At 35.8% G+C, this 27554-nt stretch overlaps 1 protein-coding gene across 1 annotated transcript in view; it reads left to right on the top strand.

Moving 5' to 3' along the window:
* Positions 1 to 7932: 7932 nt before the first annotated feature.
* Positions 7933 to 27554, top strand: part of RC3H2 (ring finger and CCCH-type domains 2) — a gene marked incomplete at its 5' end in the record, with an annotated part of 49133 nt that continues 29511 nt past the window's right edge. The window contains 7 exons of the mRNA XM_080927094.1: positions 7933 to 8163; positions 13628 to 13745; positions 16392 to 16625; positions 21038 to 21213; positions 25886 to 26086; positions 26661 to 26793; positions 26907 to 27025. Of these exons, the coding sequence (XP_080783220.1) occupies positions 7933 to 8163; positions 13628 to 13745; positions 16392 to 16625; positions 21038 to 21213; positions 25886 to 26086; positions 26661 to 26793; positions 26907 to 27025 (1212 nt within the window). The remainder of the gene's footprint in view (positions 8164 to 13627; positions 13746 to 16391; positions 16626 to 21037; positions 21214 to 25885; positions 26087 to 26660; positions 26794 to 26906; positions 27026 to 27554) is intronic.

Genomic DNA, 27554 nt, shown 5'->3' with positions numbered 1-27554 from the left:
GGGATCCCTCCAGGTCCGCCTCCGTGGTGAGGAGGAGGAGGAGGAGGAGGAGGCGGAGGGAGGGAGGAGGAGGAGGAGGGAGGGAGGAGGAGGAGGAGGCCCCGTCGCGGCCTTCGCCGCCGCCAACGGGGCTGTCCCTGTAGCTCCCGATGGAGTTTGAGGCCCTGAAACCGCCGCCGAGCTCTGCCCCGGCGAGACGAGGCGCCTCCGTCGCCGAGCCGCGCCGTCGCGGGGCCCCCGGGAGCGGCCCTTAGCGACCCCGCCCGGGCCCCTCAGGTAGGGCGGGGGCGGGCAAGATGCGGCTGGGGCCCTGGCCCCGCTGCCCGGTCCCCAGAGGTGGGGCGGGGAACTGTCTCTGCCCGGCGGCCTATGCACGGTGGCCGCCGGTACCCCAAGGGTTGGGAGCCGCGGGCCGCACCTGACACGGCGGAACCCGGGCCCCGAGGAGGCCCCTCGCTCTAGTAGGGCTTTTTGATTTAAAGCGAAACGCTCAAATGGCCACCTTTTTCCGACACCGTCTGAAGGGACCCCTCTGACCACCGAGGAGCCCACCGGAGCAGAGGCCGGCTTCCTTCTTTGCTTACTCCAGTTAGGAAGAGGGGCTTTCGAAGAGGTCCCCGAGATCAGGTCCTGTCTTAGCGTTTCCTTTTCAGCCCCCGGGCTTACGGAGACCACAGCGCTGGGATGGTGGAGGCGATCAGAGTGGTGTAAATAGGGACCCTGGCCAAACAATGCCTAGGGAGGGCTTAACCTCCCTAAAGGGAGATGGCTGGACCAGGGGATGTGACTAGGAGCGATGACATGAAGCACAGCCAGGGAATTCTGCTATAGCTTTCTTTCCCTCTTTCTTCTTCTTTTCCTTGGGGGAGCCTCATAAGGAGACTCTTCCACCATCTTAGGAGAATGGTAGAAAGCATCTTTGTTTCTAAGAGAAACAGCTGTACTTTTTCTATGTCTTTATGAAGAAGATAAGGGTAGCTGTCATTTCCATCCTTGAAATCACCAAGAGTTTTTTTTTAAATACTGGCAGACACAGCCTTCACACCAAAATAGTCAAAAGTAATCACAAACATTAAGTAATCAAATTCAGTGATTCTCAACCTGTTTAGATTTTTGTTTAAACTCCACCTCGGTTCTTTTTAATCCCACTGACCTCTTATCTAGGACCCTTAGTTATTCTCACCTTGACCCACTGTAATTAGAGTTGATTTTAAATCCCAAATAAAGTGTTAAAATGTTTAAACTAATCTTACTGTCATTTTTAGTAGTCATACTTTAAAGTTCCAGTAAAAACTTTTAATTAACCAGAGAAAACTATGACACACAAAAGTGATATTTAACAGAAGGAAAGAAATGAATGTTTTATGGTTAAGTTGTATACACAGTCTAAAGGCTTGGACTCTTTAAGAATAGTTTGTAGATTCCTGTTTCTACCTTTTATCTGGTTAAAAAATTACATCACTGTTCTGAAATAAACATCCATGTCTTAAATTGATTACTAACACGGTCAGTTCTTTAAAAACCAGAGACTTTTATCCTATTAAAGGCTGTATTGCCATTGTTTTGTTGATTTGGTGATCCATGTTTCCCCAGATTTCAAAGTTTGGAAATTTTCTAGAAGGGCAAAACATTTCATATATTTTCAAGTCTTGTTTAGAGAAGACAGGTACCATAATTAAACAGACTTTTATTCTTCGAGAATTGAAGTCTAATTCATTAGTCGGGCTTTTGAATTACCAGTTTAGTTGTTGTGTTAGTGTGACATGCAAGAAGACTTAACGTTCTTTTTTATGTTTTCATTAATTTAGTTTCTGTGTTTGTTATTTGCCGCCTTCCAATTGGCAGAGGCATTATTTTCTACACTTTTTTTAAGGATGTATTTATTTATTATATATAAACACACTATAGCTGTCTTCAGACACACCAGAAGAGGTTATCAGATCTCATTACAGATGGTTGTGAGTTCAATTCCCATGTCGTTGCTGGGAATTGAACTCAGAACCTATGGAAGAGCAGTCCGTGCTCTTAACCTCTGAGCCATCTCTCCAGCTCCCCTATACTAAGGATTTTGTATTTAAAACTAAAATCTGAAAATTGGGTGATGGGTAAGAGTGCTATAAACTTGTAACAAGGATTATTTTATTTTTTGTTTTGTTTTGTTCTTTGAGACAAGATTCCCCTCTACAAATAGCCCTGAACTCACTATGTAGGCCAGGCTGACGTTGAACTCACAGAAAACACCTGCTTCTGCCTCATGAACACTGGGACTAAAGGTGTGCACCACCATCCCTGATTTAACAAGGTTGTAATAAGTACTTGCTTTTTCGTTGGACTGGGTTGAAACTTCACTTCCTAAAGATGGAAAAAAGTGGTATATGGTTTAAAATAAAGCTAATTGGAAATTATAAATGAATTGCACTCAGTCTCACATGTGTTGTTGCTTACATCTTTGTGAGTTTCCTAATTCCATTAAATCCTTAAGTGTGTGACTTTTACCTCACATTTTCTAATAAAAATCAGATCTGGAGTGTTATTTTACTACATTACTATTTGTAATGTAGATTTACCTGTATACCTAATAGTTAGTGTGACATTAAGGACTTAAATGGAGCTACTGTAATTTGAAATTGTTCTTAAATGCAAAATATATACTACATTTCAAAGACTTGTGGAAAATTTTATAACATTTTAATATTTAAATTTTTACATGATGACATGTTAAAACGGTATTTTACTTAGGTTATATAAAATATATTACCAAAACTGATTCAGCTATGTTTTTTTTTCTTTTTTAAAAAAGTTAAAAACCAGAAATTATTGGGTTTTTTGTGTGTGTGTTACTCTTTTTTAATTTTTTTCAAGACAGGATTTTTTTATGTGTAATCCTGGATGTTCTGGAACTCATTCTGTAGACCAGGCTGACCTCGAACTCATAGAAATCCATTCACCTCTGCCTCCAAAGGAGTGTAGGAATAAAAGGTATGTGCTTCCACCACCACCTGGCTTTTTTTTTCTTAATTTTTTTTTTTTTTTTTTTTTTTTTGATTCTGGGTCTTGATTCTAACCCAGCCTAGGCTAGAACTCCCTGTATAGCCTAGGCTAACCTTTAGCTTGCCAACTGTTCTCTTGCCTTGAACTTCCTTAGTATCCATAGGAGTCAACTCATGCAGTGACACCATACCTACCATACATACATACATACATACATACATACATACATACATACATACATACGGAACCCAAAATTTTCTCAGTGGTAACCTTTTAGAGTCAGAATAGAGTACAAAAGCTTTAGTAATAAGAAAGATAAGGTTAGCCACACGGTGGTACAAGCCTTTAATCCCAGCACTTGGGAGGTAGAGACAAGTGGATCTCTGAGTGTAAGGCCAGCCTGGTCTACAAATTGAATTCCAGGACAGCCAGGCTACATACAGAGAAAGAAGAAAAGAAAGAAAACGTTATTTAGAGGCAGAATAAGTAAGTACAGTTGTGGAGTATTTTACATCTAGCTATCACTAAAGAAGTATAACTTTGTTACTTAAAATTGGAATACGGTATTAGAACGTATTGAAGATTTTCTCTGTCTTTAAAAACTGTGTTCAGCTCGTAATTTGAAGAGTAAAAATTGATCTCTTCCATTTTATAGATTAAAACAAAACAACAGTTCTGATATAGCTCCTTTTTTCTCCAAAATCTCTTATACTTGAGTGCTGAGTTGTAGAGTTTGCATGTAATTTCCATTAGCTTTTGTTTGCTTGTTGTTCAGGTTAAATCTTACATTGTACTTCTGATGCTTTCAGTATGACTTTGAATCTAAAGCTATGTTTTGTTTTGTTTTGCAGTACCGGGGATTGAATTTAAAGCTTCGCAAACATTAGGCAAGTATTCTGTCACTGAGCTGCATCCTTGATCATAGCTAATTTGATATGTTCTATTTGGGGAAGTATCAGTGTAGTCCATTATAGTACTCAAATGTAAATAATGATTGTTTAACAGAACCAACCTCTACATGTATATGTTTACAAACAGAATTATAAAATACTGTGTTACAAAGTAATGAAAGAGGCATATACTCTATTCTGACTTAAGTGTCACGGTCCTGAACTAACTGTGTAATATAAGTAGCAGAAAATGAAAGCTGGCATGCTTTTTATTTTGGTAAAGAACTTTGTAATTTGCATCTATAAAACAAGTCTGTTACTCTTTGTATATCATGAATTTGGACTCATACCAAGGAACTTATAGCTTGGGGATCTGAGCTTGTTTAAGGTTCTGCCTCTAATTTAGTGTTTCTTCTCCTGTGTTTTATCTTATACCTTTTCAGTGTTAAAACTAGGTACTGAAATTAGTTAATACAAAGTGAGAATGTTTTCTCAGACTCTGTAGGCATCTAGACTTTCGGGGTTTTTAATTCATTGTATCAAACATGAAACGTGGGAAGTATATTTAGGGATAAGTGCTTTATTATTAGTCACTATAAATGTTAGCAATTATGATGTCATATCCACTGAATCAAATGAGTCATTGTTAAAATATATCACTGTAAGACTAGAAGTCCTCCATTGTTTATTTATATGCTTTTAAAACTATAAAAATAGTAAGAGGCTGGACATAAAAATAATAGGAGGCTGGGTGGTAGTGGTGCATGCCTTTTACCCTCAGTACTCAAGAAGCAGAGACAGGAGGATCTCTGAGTTCAAGGCCAGCCTAGTTTACAGATCAAGCTCCAGGACAGCCAGGGCTATTACACAGAGAGTCCCTGTTTCAAACCAACAATTTTGAGTAATTGTAAAATTATTTTGTGGATAAGCTTTTAAATAGAGAGTTGAAACTCCTAAGTCACTAATTAAATATTTTAATGGTTATGCACATTTCTATGTTTTGGATAAAATGTTCATTTTTTTAATTTGAGTAACTTAGAATTTATTGACTGCAATACTAAAGGAAAACATCTTTAGGAATCAAATCATATCATATAAGGAAAGTTCAGTTTGTAAGTTTGTTATCAGAATCTGGGATATAGCAGGGAAAAAATTGTTTGATTTAGAGCTGTTTTTTTCATTTTATAGGCACTTATTTAGTTTGTAATATGAATTAGTATTAAAAGCTCTAATCTAAATAAATATATGTATGTGTGTGTGTGTGTGTATATATATATATATACATATACACATATATACACACACACATACTATAGAGCTGTCAGGTACATCTGGAGCACTGTCCCAGTGGTCTTGGAAAACTAGGGGAAGGGTGTTGGTTCTTTGTTTGCTGTTGCCAAGCAGTTTGTGATACCCTAAGTTTATAGAGTTAGTGTTTCTGCACAAATGTCTGTCTAGCAAAATACCAGTTTTAGGTTATTAATTCAGAGTTCCAGTTGTAGATATAAATGAAATACATGTTTTGCCTGGATTTCTAATTCTGCAGCCAGAAAATAAAACACCAAATATGTTAGCTTCAAATGTGTTTGCTCACCTGCTTATTGGCCATCTCTTACAGTTGGTAGTAGAATGACTGGTTTTAGACTGGTGGCTCTAGTTTTATAGTTTGAGAATAAAGTGAAAAATAATTTAGAATTTGATAAATTTGAGTTGCTTATTGATATTAATATGTTATTTTTCTTCATTAGAGCTCTTTAACAAAGATTTGTACATTGTATGGAATTTTTTTATATTAAGACCTGTGATTCATGTTTAACAAGTAAATTTTTTAAATCTTTTTTTTTATTTTTTTAAAAAGTTTTTACTTTTTAATTTTTTAAGACACGTTTTTCTCTATGTAGCCCTGGCTGTCCTGGAACTTGCTCTTGTTCAAGGCTAACCTTGAACTCAGAGAAATCCCTGTCCCTCTCCTCTGCCTCTTGAGTGCTGAGATTAAAGGCATGTGCCACTACTGCCTGGCTAAAAAAAATATATATATATATTAAGGTGCTCTAAAAGCCACTAGAGTTTTTGTTTGTCTCTTGGGGTTCTGGAGAGTGCTTGCTGTTATATGTTTTTTTCTCCTGATGCTGACTCTTTCTAAGCATCTAGCATTCTGTACATCAGTATTTTGTAAACATTTGTATGAAATAAAGTATTTGGTGGCTTATTTACCCTAAATACCTAGATTTGTTGTTTACTGATGGCCTTTGTCAAACTAACGTAAGTTTTGAATTGGAAAATACTGAGGAGGTATGAGTTAAAAGTAGTGTAGTTTCCATTGTGACTCTTGCTAAGCAATAGTGGTGCATTCCTTTAATCCTAGTGCTTGGAAGGCAGAGTAGTTCAAGGCCAGTCTATCTACAGAATGGGTACGGCCAGGGCTACACAGGGAAATCCTGTCTCAGAATCAAAGAAATAAAACAAAAAGAAACAAAACAAAAACCTAAAAAATAGATTGTGACTCTTACTTTAATAAATATTATACAGTTACTAAACAAGAAAATACATAAGATGATTCTGTCATAGTTATCTTTGTGCTATAATCAGTGCAAAGATGAACATTTTATATTTTTCTGCTTAGAATTACTCCAAAAGAATAATGTTTTATTTTTCTAAGCCTGACAAGCTTTGGAAACACAGACACATACTTTTGTCAAAAGTATTATGAACTATGACAAAAACTTTTAGATAATTTTGTTTTGTTTTTTGGGTATTTTTGCATTTTATTTTGTAGGGGAGTGAGTTGCATGTAGCCATGTGCATGTTAATGGAAAAGTTAATGTGCATAGTAATGTGAAGGTTTGTTTTCTCTCTCCACATGTTGGTGGAATGGAACTTGGGTTGTCAAGCTTAGCCATACTTGCTTTTACCTGTTGAGCCATCTTACTGGCCACAGACAATATTTTCTTTGCTTTTGTCAGTATTCTTTTTTTTTTTTTCAGTTATAAGCAATTTCTCTTTTAACACAGTCATCTGCAGATTTTTCAGTAACTCACTAAGCTGAGGCATGTCCTAATGTATTGTAGACTTCCTCCTTCAGATGCCAAGGTGACATTTCACAATGAAGTGTAGCACGTTGTTTGTTTTGATGGTTGTGGTTCTAGGAACTAAAACAGGGCCTCCTGCCTGCTGAGCAGACTGTGACAGAGCTACATCCCTATCACTACAATATTATTTGATCAATAGTTTCTGAAGCTTACTACCTATTAAGCCATATCAGTATATTTTGAGGTAGTGGTTATCCAAAAAAAACATTTCTAACTTTAAAGGTCCAGTAGTTTGTGTTCTTTACTTTTTGGGGTTTGTTTTTTGTTTGTTTTGTTTTTGTTTTGTATTTGTATAGGTTTTTCAAATTAGGGTTACACTGTGTAGTCTTGGTTGTCCTGGAACTCACTCTGTCGACATATTAACACTGAATTAACAAAGATCCACCTATCTCTGCTTCCTAAGAACTGGTATTAAAGGCATGTGCACCACAACTGACATTGCCATGCGTAGTTCATGTTCTTAAATAGAGAATGAGATGGTAAAGATGCTTACTAAGCCAGATCTGTATACTCTGTCCTCAGATCCCACGTGGTGGAAGGAGAGAACTAGTTAACATGCATACATGGCACACATGGACCCACATATGTACACATAAGCACATACTCATACAAAAATAAAAACATTAAACATAATAAAAAATAGAATGTATTGGTCACTAAGAAAAATACACAAAAGTTTTGAGTACTATTACATGAACAACCAGTAGAGTTTAGTTGAAAGGAATAGTATTAAGTTGTCTCTGGATAAATTTGCAAATTGTAATTCAACATATATTTTGTTGTTTATAGAGACATCTAAATCTTATATTTAGAAATATTTAGATTCTGGAAAGGTTGATTTTAGCATTTAAGTAAATAAGCGAATGACTAATAACTATATTTTGTCCATTTGCAGCTTAAAAAAACACTACACAGCAAAATAATGATCTGCTAGACTGCTAACCTGAGCATCAGCTTCCACAATGCCTGTGCAGGCAGCTCAATGGACAGAGTTTCTGTCCTGTCCAATCTGCTATAATGAATTTGATGAGAATGTGCACAAACCCATCAGTTTAGGTTGTTCACACACAGTTTGCAAGACCTGCTTGAATAAACTTCACCGAAAAGCGTGTCCTTTTGACCAGACTGCCATAAACACAGACATTGATGTGCTCCCTGTCAACTTTGCACTTCTTCAGTTAGTTGGAGCCCAGGTAAGTGTTCCGTATCTTTACTGGTTTATTACATTAGTTATCAAAATTAGCTCATTAGCTTGTACAGAGTATGTTGAATGGTATTTGAAAGCTAAAAGGTGTATTTACTTTTTGTGGTGTGTTCCTACAAAGATTTTTCTTATTCTTAAGCAAAAGAATAATGGATCCCATTTCAGTTACATATTTCTTTGTTGTGGCTTTAATACCAAAGCCAGAATTTAGGTAGAGAAACTGTTTGTGTATGAATATATCAGTATCTATTTGTTAAGTCATGAAAAGAACTAAGATCAGAGGTTTAGATAGGAAAAAGACTAACTAAAGCCCTTAGATGGAGACTTTGTTGGTCTTATTTGTAACTTCAGTTGGTTGATCTTATTATCAAGTAACAAATTCTGTACAACATCTCGTGCCCCTATATGTTGTGCAGTGATTATTCCATATTATTTAATTTTACTGAATCATATAGCAAGAACCTAGATTTGATAAACAACTTTTATTGATTGATTTGTTTATGGTACATACAAAAATAAATATTCTAAATGTTATTTGTGCTTTTTACTTTAGCTCTTTAGGTACCTGTTAACTCTACTTACAGATGAGGAGATGAAATTCTATACATGGCACAGTAAATATTAAAGTAAGAAAGCAGTAGCCTAGCCTGGGGGCACATACTTAGAAACTCAACACTTTAGACTTGAAAATAGAGTTCAGTGCTATTCTGGCCTACACAGGGAAACCCTGTCTCAAAACTGAAGTGAAAGAAATAACATCTATAAAAAATAAGGAAGGAAGAAAGAAAGAAAAAAACCTGCTAAAGCAAAGAGTTTACAGTTTTATAAGAAAATTTCCTGGCTTATTTAGTAAAGTTAATAATTCACTGTCTTCATTTCTTTAATATTTTGAAAGGTGAAGTATTTCTTTTAATGCTCAAAATCTATTTTCACTGTTTTAGAATCTTGGCAATAATTCTGTTATCAGTAGGGTCATGGCTTAATTGGAAGCATACTTTTTCTAATGGGTCATAAAATAATGCTTTTTCTTGCCATCAGTCGCACTTTAAAATTTAATAAAATAACTTACTTTTTTGCAATAGTGCTAGCTACTGCCTGTCTCCTGTAGCTCAGGCAGTCTTAGTGTTCCTTCTGAATAAATAAATGTGTTATTTTAGTATGTAAAATAACCTATGAATTTGTGCATTGTAATACAAATCTTTTCAGGCTCATCTCTTCACTATCTCTACTTATATTGGTCTCCTGACCAATTCTTAGATATGTTATGTGTATTAATGCATAAGGGTTTTGGATTTTTGCATACAATGATATATTTCCTCTCTACTTTCTAATTACAATGAATTTACAAATGTTGCAGTTCTCTATGAAGTTTATTATGGCTACATCATTAAATTGCAAACTTCCTCCAGTTCTTTCTTGGTGTGTCTATCCATGTATGTGTCTGTATGTGGGAATATACACAGCTTTAAATTTTTATCTTTATTTTTGTGTGAATGTCACATGCATACAGGCGCCCCAAAGAGGATGTGAGTTCCTTGAAGCAGGAGTTACAGCTATTGTGAGTTGCTCAACAGGGTGCTAGGTACTGAACCTACAGTATCTGGGAGAGCAGCAAGGGCTCTTAACAACCAAGCCATCTCTCCAGGCCTCTTCATAGTCCTTATTTTATTTACAATTGCATTGTATATTCATTGATCACCTTCTAACATAGCATTTGTTTATTTATTGGCTTGTCTCTTATCTCTATAGAATTTAAACTCTTTGAAACGACATTTTCTCTTTGGATTATTAATGGAGCCATAGTGTAGACACATGAGAAATGCTCTATAAATGTCAGTGTTTATGGGACTGAATTGAACTTTTATAATAACATTATAAAACATGTAGAGTTATATTTATTTTGCACATGTATAATTTGGTACCAATTAAATAATATTTTACGGTCAAGTTTATGTACTTTTTTATCTTATATTTTTTTCCTTCTTCTGGTCATAGAGGTTAAATAGAGAACCTCACTTGTGCTAGTTGGGAATTTTCATCATTGAGTTACATCTCTGGTACTTACATTCTATCAAGGGGGCATAGATCATAAATTATAAATTTAATAGGGAAATCATGTAGAAGCAGTACTAAATGTACATGGTGGAGATAGAGTCCCTGATACTCTTTCTTAATTTTGTTTTGAAATACTTAAAGACTTACAAAGAAATTGAATAAAGTAATACCAAAAACATTTGTGTAAAATTCCACAACTTCCCCTAATATTATCATCTTTTGAAATTTTTTTATTTTATTTATTTTTATTGGATATATTTTATTTACATTTCAAGTGTCATCCCCTTTCCCGGTTTCCCCTCCATAAACCCCCCTTTCTAATTCCTTCTCCCCCTGCTCCTTCACCCACCCATCCCCTCCCGCCTCCCCGCCCTAATATTCCCCTACACCAGGGCATTGAGCCTTGGTAGGACAAAGGTTTTCTCCTCCCATTGATGCCCAACAAGGCCAGCCTCTGCTACATATGCAGCTGGTTTGTCCATATGTACTCTTTGTATAGTGGTTTAGTCCCTAGGAACTCTGGTTAGTTGGTATTGTTGTTCTTATGGGATTGCAAACCCCTTTAGCTCTTTTATTCCTTTTTCTAACTTCTCCATTAGAGACCCTGTTCTCAGTTCAGTGGTTGGCTGTGAGCATCCAGCTCTATTTGTCATCATCTGGCAGAGCCTCTCAGGAAACAGCTCCTTTCAGCATGTACTTCTTGGCATCAGCAATATTGTCTTGGTTTGGTGGCTGTATATGGGCTGGGTCTTCAGATGGGGCAGTCTCTGGATGGCCTTTACATCGGTCTCTGCTTCTGTTTTTTTCTCCTGTGAATATTTGTTCCCTCTTCTAAGGAAGGACTGAAGCATTTGCACTTTGGTCTTCCTTCGTGTTGACCTTCATGTGGTCTGTGGATTGTATCTTAGGTAATTCGAGCTTTTGGGATAATATTTACTTACCAGTGAGTGCATACCATGTGTGTTTTTGTGTGTGATAGGGTTACCCCACTCAGGATGATGTTTTCTAGTTCCATCCATTTGCCTAAGAATTTCATAAACTCGTTTTTAATAGCCAAGTAGTACTCCATTGTATAAGTGTACCACATTTTCTGGATCCATTTCTATGTTGAAGGACATCTGGGTTCTTTCCGGCTACTGGCTATTATAAATAAGGCTGCTGTGAACATAGTGGAGCATGTGTCCTTATTATATGTTGAAGAAACTTTTGGGTATATGTCCAAGAGTGGCATATAGCTGGGTCCTCAGGTAGTACTATATCCAATTTTCTGAGAAACCGCCAGACTGATTTCCAGAGCAGTTGTACTAGCTTGTAGTCCCACTAGCCATAGAGGAGTGTTCCTCTTTCTCCACATCCTGGCCAGTATCTTCTGTCACTTGACTTTGTGATCTTAGCCATTCTGACTGGTCTAAGGTGGGATGTCAGGGTTGTTTTAATTTGCATTTTCCTGATGACTAAGGATATTGAACATTTCTTTAAGTGCTTCTCAGCCATTCAGTATTCTTCAGTTGTTCTGTCCCCCATTTTTTAATAAGGTTATTTGATTCTCTGGAGTCTTAACTTCTTGAGTTCTTTGTATATATTGGATATTAGCCTTCTATCAGATGTAGGATTGGCAAAGATCTTTTCCCATTATTTTGGTTGCCGTTTTGTCCCAATGATAGTATCCTTTGCTTTACAGAAGCTTTGCAATTTTATGAGGTCCAATGTGGATTTTTTATCTTAGAACGTAAGTCATTAGTGTTCTATTTAGGAAATTTTCCCCAGAGCCATGTTCTCAAGTCTCTTCCCTGCTTTTTCTTCTGTTAGTTTCAGTGTATCTGGGTTTATATGGAGGTCCCTGATCCACTTGGACTTGAACTTTGTACAGAGTGATAAGAATAGAAGATTTACATTCTTTTACATGCTGACTACCAGTTGGTCCAGAACCATTTGTTGAAAATGCTATCTTTCCACTGGATGGTTTTAGCTCCTTTGTCAAAAACAAGTGACCATAGGTGTGTGGATTCATTTCTGGGTCTTCAGTTCTATTCCATTGATTTACCTGCCTCTCTCTGTACCAAGATATTTAATGACAAAGACAAATTTGCACAATATCTTTCTCTAGATCCATTCCTATAGAGGAAAATAGATGTAAAACTCCAACACATGAAGGGAAACTACACCTTAGGAAAAGCAAGAAAGTAATCTGTTAACAAACCCAAAAGAAGATAGCCACCAATCATAATTCTACCTCTAAAAACAAAAATAACAGGAAGCAACAATCACTTTTTCTTAATAACTCTTAACATCAGTGGACTCAATTCCTCAATTAAAAGACAGAGACTAACTGACTAGATATAAACAGGACCCAGCATTTTGCTGCATACAGGAAATGCACCTCAGTGACAAAGACAGACACTACCTCAGAGTAAAAGGCTGGAAAACAATGTTCCAAGAAAATGGTCCAAAGAAACAAACTGGAGTAGCCATTCTAATATTGAATAAAATCGACTTTCAACCAAAAGTTATCAAAAAAGATAAAGATGACACTTCATACTAGTCAAAGAAAAAAATCCACCAAGATGAAATCTCGATTCTGAATATCTATGTCCCAAATGCAAGGGCACCTACATTCATAAAAGAAACCTTACTAAATTTCAAAGAACACATTGTACTTCACATACTAGTGGGAGACTTCAACACCCCACTCTCATCAATGGACAGATCATGGAAACAGAAATTTAACAGATGCACAGTGAAACTAGCAGAAGTTATGAACCAAATGGATTTAATATCTATATTAAATATATCTATATATTTATATATGTATTCAGTGCCTTCTTCAAAATTGGCTATATAATCAGTCACAAAACAGGCCTCAACAGATACAAGAAGTTTGAAATAATCTCATGTATCCTATCAGATCTCCATGGACTAAGACTGGTCTTCAATAACAACTAAAATGACAGAAAGACCACATACACATGAAGCTGAACAATACTCTACTCAAATTTTAATTTTATATGTTGTTTCTGTGTGTGCGTATATGCATCTAAGTGCAGTACCTGTAAATGTCAAAGATTTTCAATTCCTTGGAGCTGGATTTACAGAGAGCTGCCCAATGTGAATGCTGGGAATTGAACTTTGATCCTCTGGAAAAGTAATATATGCTCTTAACCTCTAAGCCATCTTCTCTTCTTCATATTAACATATTTTTTAATTATGACACAGGAACTCTAAAAGATTAGCATTAATAAAATACTGTTAACTTTTCAGCTTTGTTTTAAACTGACTTGTGGCTTTGACGTAGCATCTCCATTACAATTTTATATTAAGATTATTAACAGACTTATAAAGAGAAGTTGCACGGACCGAATGAATGCATCTCTATGGTTTTTTTTTTTTTTTTTTTGTAGGTACCAGATCATCAATCCATAAAGTTAAGTAATCTAGGTGAGAATAAACACTATGAAGTGGCAAAAAAATGTGTAGAGGATTTAGCACTCTACTTAAAACCACTAAGTGGAGGTAAAGGTAAGTTTATAAGAAATGATTGCATTGCTGTGGAAGACCTGATCATTTGTTAAATGTTTAGCTCTTAACAGTCACTTGAGTTACTGCCTGTCATTGAGTCCACAGTCTATTGGATGGATATACAAGTATAATAAATTAATTGCTTTAGCAAAAGCAGAATTGTAGTTTATCATTGTTTTTCCGGTTAGGTAGCTATTCCTTATAAATGTAATAGTTTTTCATTGAATGAAATATTTATTTTCTGCCTGTTAATAGAACGTGGGCTTGGGATGCTTTTGATACTTTACAGGAACATACATCCTTTACCTAAATGTAAAATTAGTATTTCAGTAAAAGGAAAAATTGTAATAAATAGTATGATGAATTAGGTTATATAGTGTAAATGATAATTGATATAAAATGAAAATACATAGGGGTAGAATATCAGGGTAAAAAGATAAAGACTCTTAAAGTCTGTAGATTTAAGAATGTCTAATGAAGTCATTGTTTATAGAGTGTGGCTTTTGAAATTAAATTGTGGTAAAAGAGGTGAAATAGGTACCCATGTACTTCCTGGAAATGTGTTTTCTAGGCAGAAGGAATAGCCATTCAGTACTGTCCACATGGCAAGAAGAGAGTAGTATGCTTGGAGTAATGTGAGTGAGGAGACTGTCACAAGACAAGTTGAGGTGAAATATAGTGAGGGAAGGTGATGTACTGACTTTCAGACCATATAAAGACTTGAGCATTTCTTCTCAGTAAAGTTGGGAAGTGGTTTTTTTAACAGAGTGATGACATAATGTGACTGATGTTAAAGGATCACTTTGTTTTTGAGACTGTGTAGAAGGACAAAAGTGAAAGCCCAAACTTAAGAAGCAGTTGAGGCAAAGTTAGTAGAAGTAGAGCTTGGTACCAAGTTTGTATACATTTTGAAGGTAAGGTAAGAATATTTCCCCAAGAATATTTACTGGATTTGGAGTTTGAGAGGCAGAGTTGAAGGGGCAAGTGTTAATTTCTAAAGTTTTTGAGCACCTGCAAAGAGGCTCATAGGTACCTGTAAATCTAGCTCCAGAGGATCCAAGATCTTTGGCATTTGCAGGTACTGTACTTAGATGCACATACGCACACACAGAAACAACATATAAAATTAAAATTTAAATAGAGCATTGTTTAGCTTCCATGTGTATATGGGCTTTTGGGTAGATCAGGTTGGGTAAGAAGTTCAAGTCAATTTTGTTTATACTAAATTTGAGATGTTTAAGATTTACCTAGAGCAGTCAACCTTAATAACACTGTGACCCTTTAACACAGTTTCTCATGTTATGATAATCCCCGGCTACAGAATTATTTTTTGTTGCTACTTCATAACTATAATTTTGCTACTGTTATAAATTATATTGTAAGCATTTAACACACAAGGATATGTGTGATAAGTGACCCCTGTGAAAGGGTTGTTTGACCCCCAGAGGGTAGTGGTCCACAGAACTACTGAGTTAGATGGTACTTAATAGTCACTGGATGTATGAATTTTGAAATAAGCATGAGGTGCATAGTCTGTAATTTTGGGGATTGTTATGATATGGAATTTTTTAGAGCAATGAAACTGGATGAGATCATCTAAGTAATGCATTTATAAGGAAGTCTCTTCAAGCAGGTAGATCAGGGTAAGGGTTAAAAAGTGCAATCAAAGGATGTTAGATAGAAGAAAATTAAGAAAATAGAATGTTCTGTAAACCAAAATAAAGAGCTTTAAAGAGTAAAGTCATTTATATTGAACGTTACTGGAAAATCAAAGTAAGGGTTGAGGATTAACTGGACTTAGCAAATTGTATGAAACTGTCTTGAGCAATTTGGCGTAAGAGGTAGTGTGGTCAACTTTAATTGGAATAGGCTTTCCAGATTGTGAATCAAGCAGAAATAGTATATATATAAATGTACAGGATAGCATACTAAAAGCAGAAGAACTAGAAGTTTAGGGCAGCATGGGTTACGTAACTTGTTTGAGACCAGTCTACGCTATGTCTTCAAAAAAGGGAACAGTGACAGAGAAAGGCAGACAATAGAAGATTACTATGCAAGGAAGTAAAGAAAAGACAACTAGTAAAGGGAAAGGATACGTTTACAAAATATATTTCCATTTTTAAGAAAGGTGAAATGGTGGCATACTTGTCCTAATACAATTTGCTGGAGGAAATGATTTAGCAGGATGGGTAAATGTGTGATACAGAAGGGTGGAGGATTTCTGAGCAGTGCCCTGTTGTAGGTTCAAAGGAAGGCGCTACATTTAAACAATGTTACATATTTCTCCTATGCAATTTCATTTTATAAAATAACCATTATTGTTACTTTTTAAGGTTAAAATTTCTATTTACTTGTTTGTAAATTTTCTCCAGTTTTTTAATTAAAGACAGAGAGTAATGTAAATCCCAATATAGATTTGGGCAGATCAGCCTACAGAACAAGGCACTGAACTAAAATCTGAAGCATTTAAAAATTAGGTTCTTTATTACTGCAGAATGGCAATAAACAGGGATAGATTATTCCCTTAAATAAAATGATCAGACAAGGGACTCATAAAGAACTATTATTTAATAGTTAAATACAGGTGATGAAAATTGTCTTTATTTTAACTGAAAATGTTGTTTCTTATGTCTCCATTTATTAAAGGTGTAGCTAGTTTGAACCAGAGTGCCCTGAGCCGTCCAATGCAAAGGAAACTAGTTACCCTTGTAAACTGTCAACTGGTGGAGGAAGAAGGTCGTGTCCGAGCTATGCGAGCGGCCCGTTCACTGGGAGAGAGAACTGTGACAGAACTGATCCTGCAGCACCAGAACCCTCAGCAGCTGTCTGCCAACCTGTGGGCTGCTGTCAGGGCTCGAGGATGCCAGTTCCTAGGGCCAGGTAAAGCAAATCACCATTTTAGTGTTTTTATTGGCTATCAGACTTTGAGGATGCCAATTTTTAGGGCCAAGTAAAAATTCTATGTATCCTGACATAATATAGCACAAATCATAGTCTGTTCTTATAGCCAATGCTTTGGAAGAAATTTCTCATTTAATCCTCAGGTATCAGTGAGATCCAATTTGCAAATTATTAAATTGATAGGTAAAGTATTGGGGAAGGGTGCATGATAGAATTAATAAGCTTTTGATTGTTAATATTTGGAAAATATAAAAAATAATAAACCAGCAAGAAATTCCCTTATGATCAATGCTATATATGTCCTGTTTAAAACAATGTGCTGAGTTATGAAGTACTTTGTTTCTTAGAGATTTGTTATCTCTTGGTTTAGAACTTTATATTGGGTAGAATTTGTATAAGGAACAAATTTTGTTTGGATGGTTTTGGGTTGTTGTTGCTTCGTTTTTTTTCTTTTAATAGTCTCATATGTAGTTAAGGCTGGCCTAGAGTACTTTTTGAGTAATGCAGGCTGACTTCCAACTTTGTAGTATTTCTGTCTCCGCTAAAATTATATCCAGCTAGGAAACATTTTTCTTTAAAGATTTTTGTCTGTGTGAGTGTATTTCACATATATAGAGGTACTCAAGGAGACTAGAGGAGGCAACAAGATCCCTTGGAACTGGGGTTATGGACAACTGTGAGCTGACTGGTGTGCTAAGAACTACACTCAGAGCCTCTTGAAAAGCAGCAAGTGCTTTTAACCACTGAGCCATCTCTTTAGCTCTTAGAAAACTTTTTTATTTTGTTTTTATTTTTTTGAGAATGGGAATTAGGACATATTTTTAATGAGAAATATTGAGACAACTGGAATGAAATGTAGCCAAAGAGTTAGGTCCTTTATAAATTATCTTTGAAAACTTAAAACAACTATAAACATGTTTTTAAGACAGTGGGAAAAATAAATGGGGACTGGATATTAGATTAAGGAAATACGTTACTTTTGTTAGGTGTGATAACGATTTTAGGTTGAAAATATAAAAAGCATCACCTATTAGAAGTATTTAAGGGTAAATAATATGTTGCCTGGGATTTACATGAAAACACAAGGTAAAATAAGCTAGAAAAGTGAAAAAAAATAGACAAACGTTTTGAAAGCAGCTACAGTAGCAAGAGTAACGTAGTTTTCTATTTTTGTATATGCTTTAAACTTTGCACAGTACAAAAATTTTTAAAAACCTCATTCTTTATGCTTTTAATTTAAGGATGTTACTTTTGGATATTTTTTATGTTTTTTTATCTGTAGAAGGACTAGATATCAGTATTTTTTATTGTCCTTCAAAGAGACAATACTTTTCAATCTTCCTAATGCTGCAACTCTTTAATACAGTTCATCATGTGTGGTGACCCCCCCCAACCATAAAATTAACTTCATTGATACTTCATAACTGTAATTTTGCTACTGTTCTGAATCATATAGATAAATATCTGAAACTCAGGATACCTGGGACTCAATACCAAAAGGGTCATAACCTACAAGGTTGAGAACCACTGCTACAAAAGATATCAAAGTCTTTAGTTAGAATGGAAATGTAAATCAAAACCAGCAAAGGCTGCAGGGTAGAGGAACTCTGTGGTAATTCCTTTTATTTATTTATTTATTTATTTATTTATTTATTTATTGACATAATAGATGTTTTGAGACAGGGTTTCTCTCTGCAGCCTTGGCTATCCTGGAACATGCTCTATAAACCAGTCCCCCCCCCCCCCCCCCGAACTTACAGAGGTCTGCCAGCCTTTGCTTCCCAAGTGTTAGGCTTCAAGACATGCGCCATCACCATTTGGCAGCTCTGTGGTAATTCTTACCTAGCATGTTGCTAGGCTATGACTGAGGTTACTCCCCAACACACAAATATATATACAAACTTGCAAAAGTAATAAACCATAATGAGATACTACTTTGTACATGTTTGATTTGTCATGATTAAAACCAGAAGTCCACCTCACAAGTTAGAAATGATTTGGAAACTATGACATAGAAAATGTTGCTTTCCTGTATGGAAAAGATTTTGATAATTCTCCTAAAATTAGACATTGAGGAGTTGTACAACATTGTGAATGTTCTAAATGCCATTGGATATTGGACACAAGTGTTTATAGCAGTAATAATTTACAATAATTCAAAGGTGGGCACAAGCTGGTCATCATCATGCATACCTGTAGTATTAGCACTTGGGAGGATCAAGTAGAAAGATGAGTTGGAAGCCAGCCTAGGATACATATTAAGACCTGTCTCAAAGCCCCTCGGTGTTGATTTCATTAACGTGCCACCATGCTTTGGTCTTAATGTTCTTTTTTATTCTCATTGATTTATTCATTTTACATCCCAATCACTGCCCCCCCTTTTTGCCTCCTCCCCAATAATCTTTAGTGTTCTTTTATCTGGAACTTTTCCCTGTATTAATCTTAGTAGGGATAGTCTTAAATATAGGCCATTTATATATAGTATAAAAAAAGATAAAAGCATTTTTTGGTCAGGCATAATCAAAACATAATGTGTTCATAAAGTACTGTCTTACCATATAAAGAAATGAAGTAAACCAAAATTTGATATATCCATAGAGTGATACATACTGCTTGTAGATGATATTTAAAAATACTGTGGTACTTGAATGAAACCTGATAGGAAATGAGTGATTGCCGAGGAGAAAAAGATTACCAGAAATGACTTCTTGATGACAATGATTATCCTTTGGAGCAGTGAAAAAATGTCTTTGAACTAGGTACAGTGAATGGTTGTACAACATTGTGAATGTTCTAAATGCCAATTGGATATTGCAAACCACCTTTTTGTTTCACATTGCTGGGATAGAATTAAGGGCCTTGCATTATAATAGGCAATAAGGAATTCTATGACTAAGTTAATATCCCTGGGCCTATTTTTTTTTTTTCTTTCTTTTTTTTTTCTAGATAGAGTTTCTCTGTGTAGAATTGACTTTCCTGGAATTCATTCAGTTTATAAATCAGGCAGGCCTCAAACTCGTTTGCCCGGTTAGAAATCAAGCAAGCAAGTGGTATAAGTAAAACTAATATCTTTAGGTACTCTATCCAAAGGCCAGTATTATTTAAATTATAGACAAAATAGTTTTTGAAAGGCACAGAAACTGTCTTGTACATAAACCAAGTTTGTATGTCCTTAAGAATATCACTGTCAAAGTACTTTATGCTTATGGTAACTAGTGGGATTTCAGTGCATGCTATCAAACCTCTAAAAGAATTAAGTACTGACAAAAAATATTCATATAGTGTTATGCCAAAATGCCTTTAAAAATCTGTATATGTATTCTTTTTTAAAAATAAAGTTGTAAGATAGAAAAATTGATTGTTTTACACCTACAGGAGATATTTTATTGAAAGTTCTGTTCCCGGAGCTGGAGAGATGACTCAGGGGTTAAGAGCAGTTACTGTTACTGTAGAGTTTGAATCCTAGAATCTACATCTAGTGAATCGTTTGTAACTCGGTCTCTTAAGTGATCAGACCCCTCTGGCCTGAGAATGCATCTGTACTTAATGTATAGACTCATACTGAGGTATACATAATCTTAAAAATAATAAAAATAAAAGAAAGGATGTTCTGTTTACATTTGTGTTCTGATTGTTTATTTAGTGCAAAGTATGTCCCTCCCCCCCCTTTGGTAACTTTTAATTTTTTTATTTATATGGCTGTAAAGGTGACTCAGTGGTTAAGGTCACTCTTTGCTCTTGCCAAGAACCTCAGGTTCAATTCCTAGTACCCACATAGTGGCTTACCATCTGTAAACTATACTTCTAGGGATCCTATATCCTATATTTTTTTCTAAATGCCATGGGCACCAGGCACACACATGGAACAAGCACAAATATGTAGGAAAAACTTTCACGCAAATATAAAACATTTTTAAAAATTGAATATTGTGAACTGAACATGATGGCATTTTTTTTTTTTTTTTTTAAATCCTGGCACTTGGAAGACAGAGGCGAACAATTCTGTATGAGACTAACCTGGACTATAAATTGAGTTCCAGGACAGCCAGAGTTTCACAAAAGAAACAAATTTAATGTTGTATGTGTGTATGTTGGATTTGTTTGATTGCATCATGACATAAGTGGACATCAGAGGACAATTTTGTGGAGTCTTTTCTTCCACATTTACCTGGGTTCTGGGGATTGAACTCAGGTTGCTAACCTAGATCAACAAATGTGTTTACCTCTTGAGTTGCTTTGCAGGCACTTGATTGATATAAAAATGAATTGTTTTTGTATATTATGATTTCCTCTTTTCATTCTAATGAGATGTAGATTATACCACTATAAATTAATACCCAAATATAATTTTGACATCATCAGCATAGTCTTTGTTCCTTTACTGTTTCTAGCTATGCAAGAAGAAGCCTTGAAGTTGGTATTGTTGGCATTAGAAGATGGTTCTGCTCTCTCTAGGAAAGTTCTGGTACTTTTTGTTGTGCAAAGACTAGAACCAAGATTTCCTCAGGCATCAAAAACAAGTATTGGCCATGTTGTGCAGCTACTGTACCGAGCTTCTTGTTTTAAGGTAAGCACTGTACAACTGTCTGAAGACCATAGGTTTATACCTGAGATGGAGGTGTCTAAGAATCCATGTTACCAGTCTAATGACCCTCAGAAATACAGAACACTTATAAAAAAGAAATATTGAATTGAACATATGTAAAATCCTAACTTTAGACTCTTAGAGGGACTTGTAAAAATGAACTGAGACACCTCACTTCTTTATATCAGTTGTATTAACAAACCATATTGTAGACTTTGAAAGAGGAGGAAATACTTATAATTCATTGTTTCCTTTATCTTTTGTGTACTAATTAAAGTCTTCAATGTAAAGTTAGTCCACAAGTAATTCAGAAATTGAGAAGATTGCCATGCTGTATGGTATTTTGTTGGATGGAATGTGAAAGCTATTTTAAAATGAGATTGTATTTCAAGCCACTGATAGATGAGGAAAGCTACCTGAACCCTGTTTTCTATATGTTATCAGTTGTGAAAATATTTAATCTCTTATCAGCGTCTTCTACCCTGCCTTTGATTATTCAGTTCCCTGATAAAAGACACACAACTTTTATTATTATAATAAGCCTTAAAAGGACTAGACAGATGGCTTAGCAGTTAAAAGCACTGGCAATTCCTCCTGAGGTCCTGAGTTCAGTTCCCATCAATCATCTAATGTAATCTGATGCCCTCTCCTGATGTGTCTGAAGACAGTCACAGTGTACTCACATACATTAAAAAGAAAATAAGCACTAGAGCTGGGCAGATATCTACCTCTAAGATATTAAAATCTATTTCCCCATCAATGACTCTGAATTATAATTTGCTATGTTCCATCTGGGCTGCTTTTGAGTTGGCTAGCCCTCATAGCTGTACTTTCATGACTCATCGTTACCCATCACGTGAAAATACCTTCTGTTTGTAGTTTTCCTCAGACACCCAAGCCTGCCTGTTTTTTTTCTGCACTGCTTTTGGCTGTTGGTATCTTTATTTAACCATAGTTTAGATTAAGAAGCAAGGTCACATTGTATGTGTGAATTCTCTGGTACCTGGGAGCAACCAGGCCTTGGGGGCCAGTACTTAGCTTTACATATATAGCAAAAGAGCAAACCTCTACAGTTATTCAAGTGTAGCTTCTTAGCTAGTTCCTGAAAAACACAAATAGACCTCACTGATTGTGTGACAGTAAATCACACATGTCAACCTTCCTTTGCTTGTTTTAAGGCTCTAAGATTTAAAAAGGTTTCCTTGGAAGTACTCTAATTTAGAAAACAGGTGATTGATGATGCAAGTATGTTCAAGTGGATTTTTTTACCTTTGCTAATGAAGTTTGGATACTTTCTGCCTGATAGTTGTTCATGTTCTTAAAGGAGGTAAGGATTTAAGCGATGCTCTGGTTCTTCAGACATGTTTTCAAGCTAAGTAGCCAAGATATAGAGATCATTTGTCATTCTCACATGACTGATTAGGCTTTCCCTGTCTTTTACTAAAAAAATCCGACTTTCTCTATAGGTATCAAACTACTCTTTGGTTTATGATTATTACATATTTATAGTTACCAGTGTTTACATCACACTAGATTAGGATGTATTTTAATTTTCTCATTTCATCCTTGTTGGCTTACAATTTAAGATGCTAAAAATAGGCAAACTTAAGTGCTAAAAGGTATTACTTAAGTGACATTTAATTTTAGGAAACTAATCTCAGTCAAGTGATAACTGATCAGTGTCTTTTAATCACCTTTGCCAGCTTAGCAACCAGATTTTTGTGGTTGTATGATCTTTCCTCAGGATTAAGATTGCTATATCATGATCAAATACAGCAGATCATCAGTTTAGGCAATTTCTAATAAGAATTGTAATTCATGGCAATGAAATAACTTTGTGGATAAAGATGCTGTATCCTGAGCCTGATGACAATTTTGATGCCTGGATCCTACATGATAGAAGGAGAGTGCTCATGGCTGCTACTTTTCCTCTCATGTCTACACATGCGCATGGCATATACATGGCCACATACATACGTACCAAATAAATAATATTCATATATTGATAGTTCCTTTTTTATACGGATTGTTTGCTTACTGAACATGGATGGAATCAGAACAAGGAGAATTAATAATTCTCTTGCATAGTGTCGTGGTTCCTGATTGAAAGTACAGCATTTGAGTTATCTATGTGTTATGCTTCTGGGCTCTAATACCAGGAATTTTTATTCAGTAGATTTGAGAGTATGTCTTTCAAAGCTTCATAAATAAGGTCTGATTGTTTCACATTGTTTTTAAGGACAGGTTCTCTTGTATCCTAGACCAACCTTGACCTTGTTATATAGCTGAGGATGATTTTAAACTTTTGATCCTTGTCGTCTTACCTCCCAACTGCTGAGATGATGGGTGTGCATCACTGCAGTGTCTGTTTTGTGTGTATTGCTGGAGACCAAACTCCAGCTTTGTTCATGCTAGGGAGGTACTTCACCAACTTAGCCACAACTTTAGCTCTCCACAAATGATATTTGTGCATATTAGTACTTTAAATGGCTCAGGCTCTGTTAGTTACTTAAGTCTTCAACTGCTTAGGTGCTTTTGCTATCCATGGGGGCATGTATACACTATATATAGTGCTTAGGTGTATGCTATAATCCTCTAGATAGTTTTTCCCCTTCCTGTTTAGTTTAATAATTCCTCCTTTTATTTTCTGATGTTCTCATAATGTAGGTTATAGAAGAATACAGACTTTCTAAGTTACATCTACCTCTCACTCGTTATTAAATGTTTAAGATAGTATTGATTGGTGATGGAGTGATGAATGCTTGCTGCTCTCGAAGAAGACCTGAGTTTGGTTTTCAGCATCTATATGGTGGTTCCAGGGAATCTGACACCCTTTTCTGGCCTCCATGGACACAAATCACACCTGTGGTGTACACATATACATGCAGGTGAATACTCATTCACATAAAATAAAGAAAAAACATATTAATTACAACTTTGAGTGTCTTAAACTCCTACCTATATATAGAATCTCAAAGTATTTATGGCCTTTTCTGAAGTGGTGACTGATTTTTCTCAGTCTCATGTTACTGGGGCATATTGCTACTTTCTGCTATGCCAGGAGCAGAAATAAAAATAGTTACTAAAGCAGGACATAGATCTATGCAGGACCCCACAATCCTAGGGAGGTCCAGACGATGAGATTTCTGCAGTTTTGAGTCTATGCTAGGCTACAGAGTGAGACCCTCTCAACACATATAACCACTGAAATAGCTGGATGGTTTTGTCTTGGTTTTGTTTTCTTTTACCAGTTAGGAAAACAAGGTTGTGCTTGTTTGTGACAGGGTCATGTATATAACACAAGCCAAACTTTGTGCTCATGATTCTTCTGTTTCAGCCTCTTGAATGCTTGTATTTTAGGCAAGTATCATCATATGCAGCAAGAAATTTTGAATTTTGAATAGATAATTTGTTCAGTGTGAATCTCAAACTTTGGTGTGGTTTTTATATGCTTTGAGTCTTAAGTCTCAGAGCTCATACATTGAGATGGATAGAAGACAAGGAGTTCCCCAGAAGCTATGGCCAACACAAACAAGATGGAAGATGAAGATTGACTCCCAAGGTTGTCCTCTGACCTACACACAGACAGACATACACAAAGATTTAATCAGAATTAAAAGAAGCAAAACACTTACTTCGCGTAGCATAGCACTGTTCTAGGTACACAGTTCTCAACCTTAGAAATAGTATTCTACCTTTTGAAACTGAAATATCCATCTCATTTCTCAAAAAAAAACCACAGTAAATATTACTCCTAATTTACTCCAGTCCTCTTAGAAAGATATGATGTATTCAGCATGTGCTTCCCTTTTCACTAAAACAGTTAAAAAAAAAAAAAAAAAAAAAAAAAAAAAACACTTTCTAAACAAGGTAAATGGTGTTGTTTTAGAGACATATACCTAATCATAATCCTTCTGTAAGAACTCAGTGACTTTTCATTCCCTTCAGGATTTAATATCTAATTCACCATAAACTTAAGGCCATCTGTGAGTCTTTTCTTACATATATTAGAACTTTTAACTCCATCCTCTGCTTGTTCATGGTGATTTGTTTGTTTGTTTAGTAGATTGGTGTTATGTTTTCCCCCCATTTTCTAGATGGGGTTTCTCTGTATAGTTCTGGCTGTCCTGGAATTCACTGTGTAAACCAGGCTGTCCTTGAACTTACAGAGAATTGCCTGCCTCTCCCTCCTGAGTAGAGTGCTGGGATCAAAGGCATATTTTATCACTGCCTGCCATTACCACTTGGTTTTTAGATTTTGATTTTCTCCTTTTTTCGAAAGAAATTTTATTTTTAGAACGTAGCTCATGTAGTCTTCAGCCAAGAGAAAATACCCTTTTGTCTCCTTGTCATATTTAAATGCCTTTGTTTATGTTGCCATAGAGCCTATGACAACACCCTTACTACTAAGGTTTTGTTTCTAAGTCTCTCCTGCCAAATGCTGGTGCTCTCAGTGAAGAATGGATTGAGTACATAGTCATATAGTTTCTGTTTTGTTCTGCAAACGAGTTTGTATTGTTGGCATTTTCTACTTTTTGTGGTATCTGGCATATATCCCCTTTCACCCTAATCATCACACCCAAAGTACTGGATAAGAGGGAAAAGCAGACCACTTCTAATGAGTTTGATTCTTTTTTTTTCTTCCCATTTTTAGGTTACTAAAAGGGATGAAGATTCTTCCCTGATGCAGCTAAAGGAGGAATTTCGGAGTTACGAGGCACTACGCAGAGAACATGATGCCCAAATTGTTCATATTGCCATGGAAGCAGGACTCCGTATTTCACCTGAACAGTGGTCTTCACTGCTGTATGGGGACTTGGCTCATAAATCACACATGCAATCTATCATTGACAAGGTTTGTAAGAGTAAATTTTGTATTCTTCCTGTCTCAGAAAATACTGTGGCATAGACCCTTCCTTCTCTATTAATAACCTAATATGTCCTTAGTAGAAAATACACCTATATAGCCTAGTGAACATGATGACTTAGAATATTGTACCCTTTGGGCTTTGTGGAGTATTGGCTTTTACCCTTGTACTTACGTGCTCACTGGAGCTATAGGTCATTGCCTTTGTCTCATAATGTGACTACTGTATTTCATATTGCTCCCCTGGAAGAAATTAAGTGTAAAATGTGGAACACTTTCTACTGAATGTTTTGCTTTTGTAGCATTATAAAGTTGAAAACTTTTATCTACATTCTGATCCCAGACAGCTATTACAGCTGATAATATTTTCTTTGTGTCTAGTGATGAATTTCATAGGGCAGATTCTGAGATGAAAATTTAATTCATCATTGATTGTCCTGTTATGAAATCTGAAGACACTTGAAAACTATTAAGTAAGGTGATCTATTAGAAAACATTTGAATATAAGTATGTTCAAAAATCCAGAGTAAAAAATCATTCTTTTGTTTTTCCTGTTTGTTAGCTACAGTCTCCAGAATCATTTGCAAAGAGTGTCCAGGAATTGACAATTGTTTTGCAACGAACAGGTGACCCCGCTAATTTAAATAGACTGAGGCCTCATTTAGAGCTTCTTGCAAACATAGATCCTAATCCAGGTATGTGGGAAACTGTACGAGTGCTTGTACTTTATGGAACTTTGAAGTAAATAGCAGAAGGAATTGACTGTTGATGTCCAACCCCCACCCCATCTCTTTGGCTCTTAATTTAGATGCTGTTTCACCAACTTGGGAGCAACTGGAAAATGCAATGGTAGCTGTTAAAACAGTCGTTCATGGTCTTGTAGACTTCATACAAAATTACAGTAGAAAAGGCCATGAGACACCCCAGGTAAGTTTACTTATTGCACTTCTAACTACTACTGTGTCCAGCTCAGCTTCATCCTGAACATACTTACAATTTTATTGGCAAATGGACTCCAAATAGAACCCTTTTCTCTTAGAAGTTGTGTGTGAGAGGAGGATGTTCATGTGTATCTGCATATGTAGCTGCACTGGCTTTGAACCCAGGGCTTCATGGCTGGACGGACAGGTTACAGTCTGACACCGAGTGACACACAGCCTTTTTACAAATTTTTATTCTATATTTTTCAGAGAAACTGCTTTTTCATTTTACATGGTTAGCATTTCATTTTACAGTTTGGAGAGTATTTTGGACATGAGTTCACTGAATTACAAAATGTTTGATTATTGATTTCTTCCAAGCATTTTGTATAGTTCTTTTTACAGTTAAAGTTTTTTTTTCTTTGCTATCTCTCAAATGAATTTGTTTTATAATATATATGAAATTTGAAATTCCTTAATACTCAGTATTCTTTAGAAGGGGAAGTTGAAATATAATCCTTTATCCAAATTTCATT

Source organism: Micromys minutus, assembly GCF_963924665.1.
Source record: "Micromys minutus genome assembly, chromosome: 13".
NCBI lineage: Eukaryota > Metazoa > Chordata > Mammalia > Rodentia > Muridae > Micromys > Micromys minutus.
Note: the sequence above shows the minus strand (reverse complement) of the source record. Positions and strands in the feature narration are given on the sequence as shown.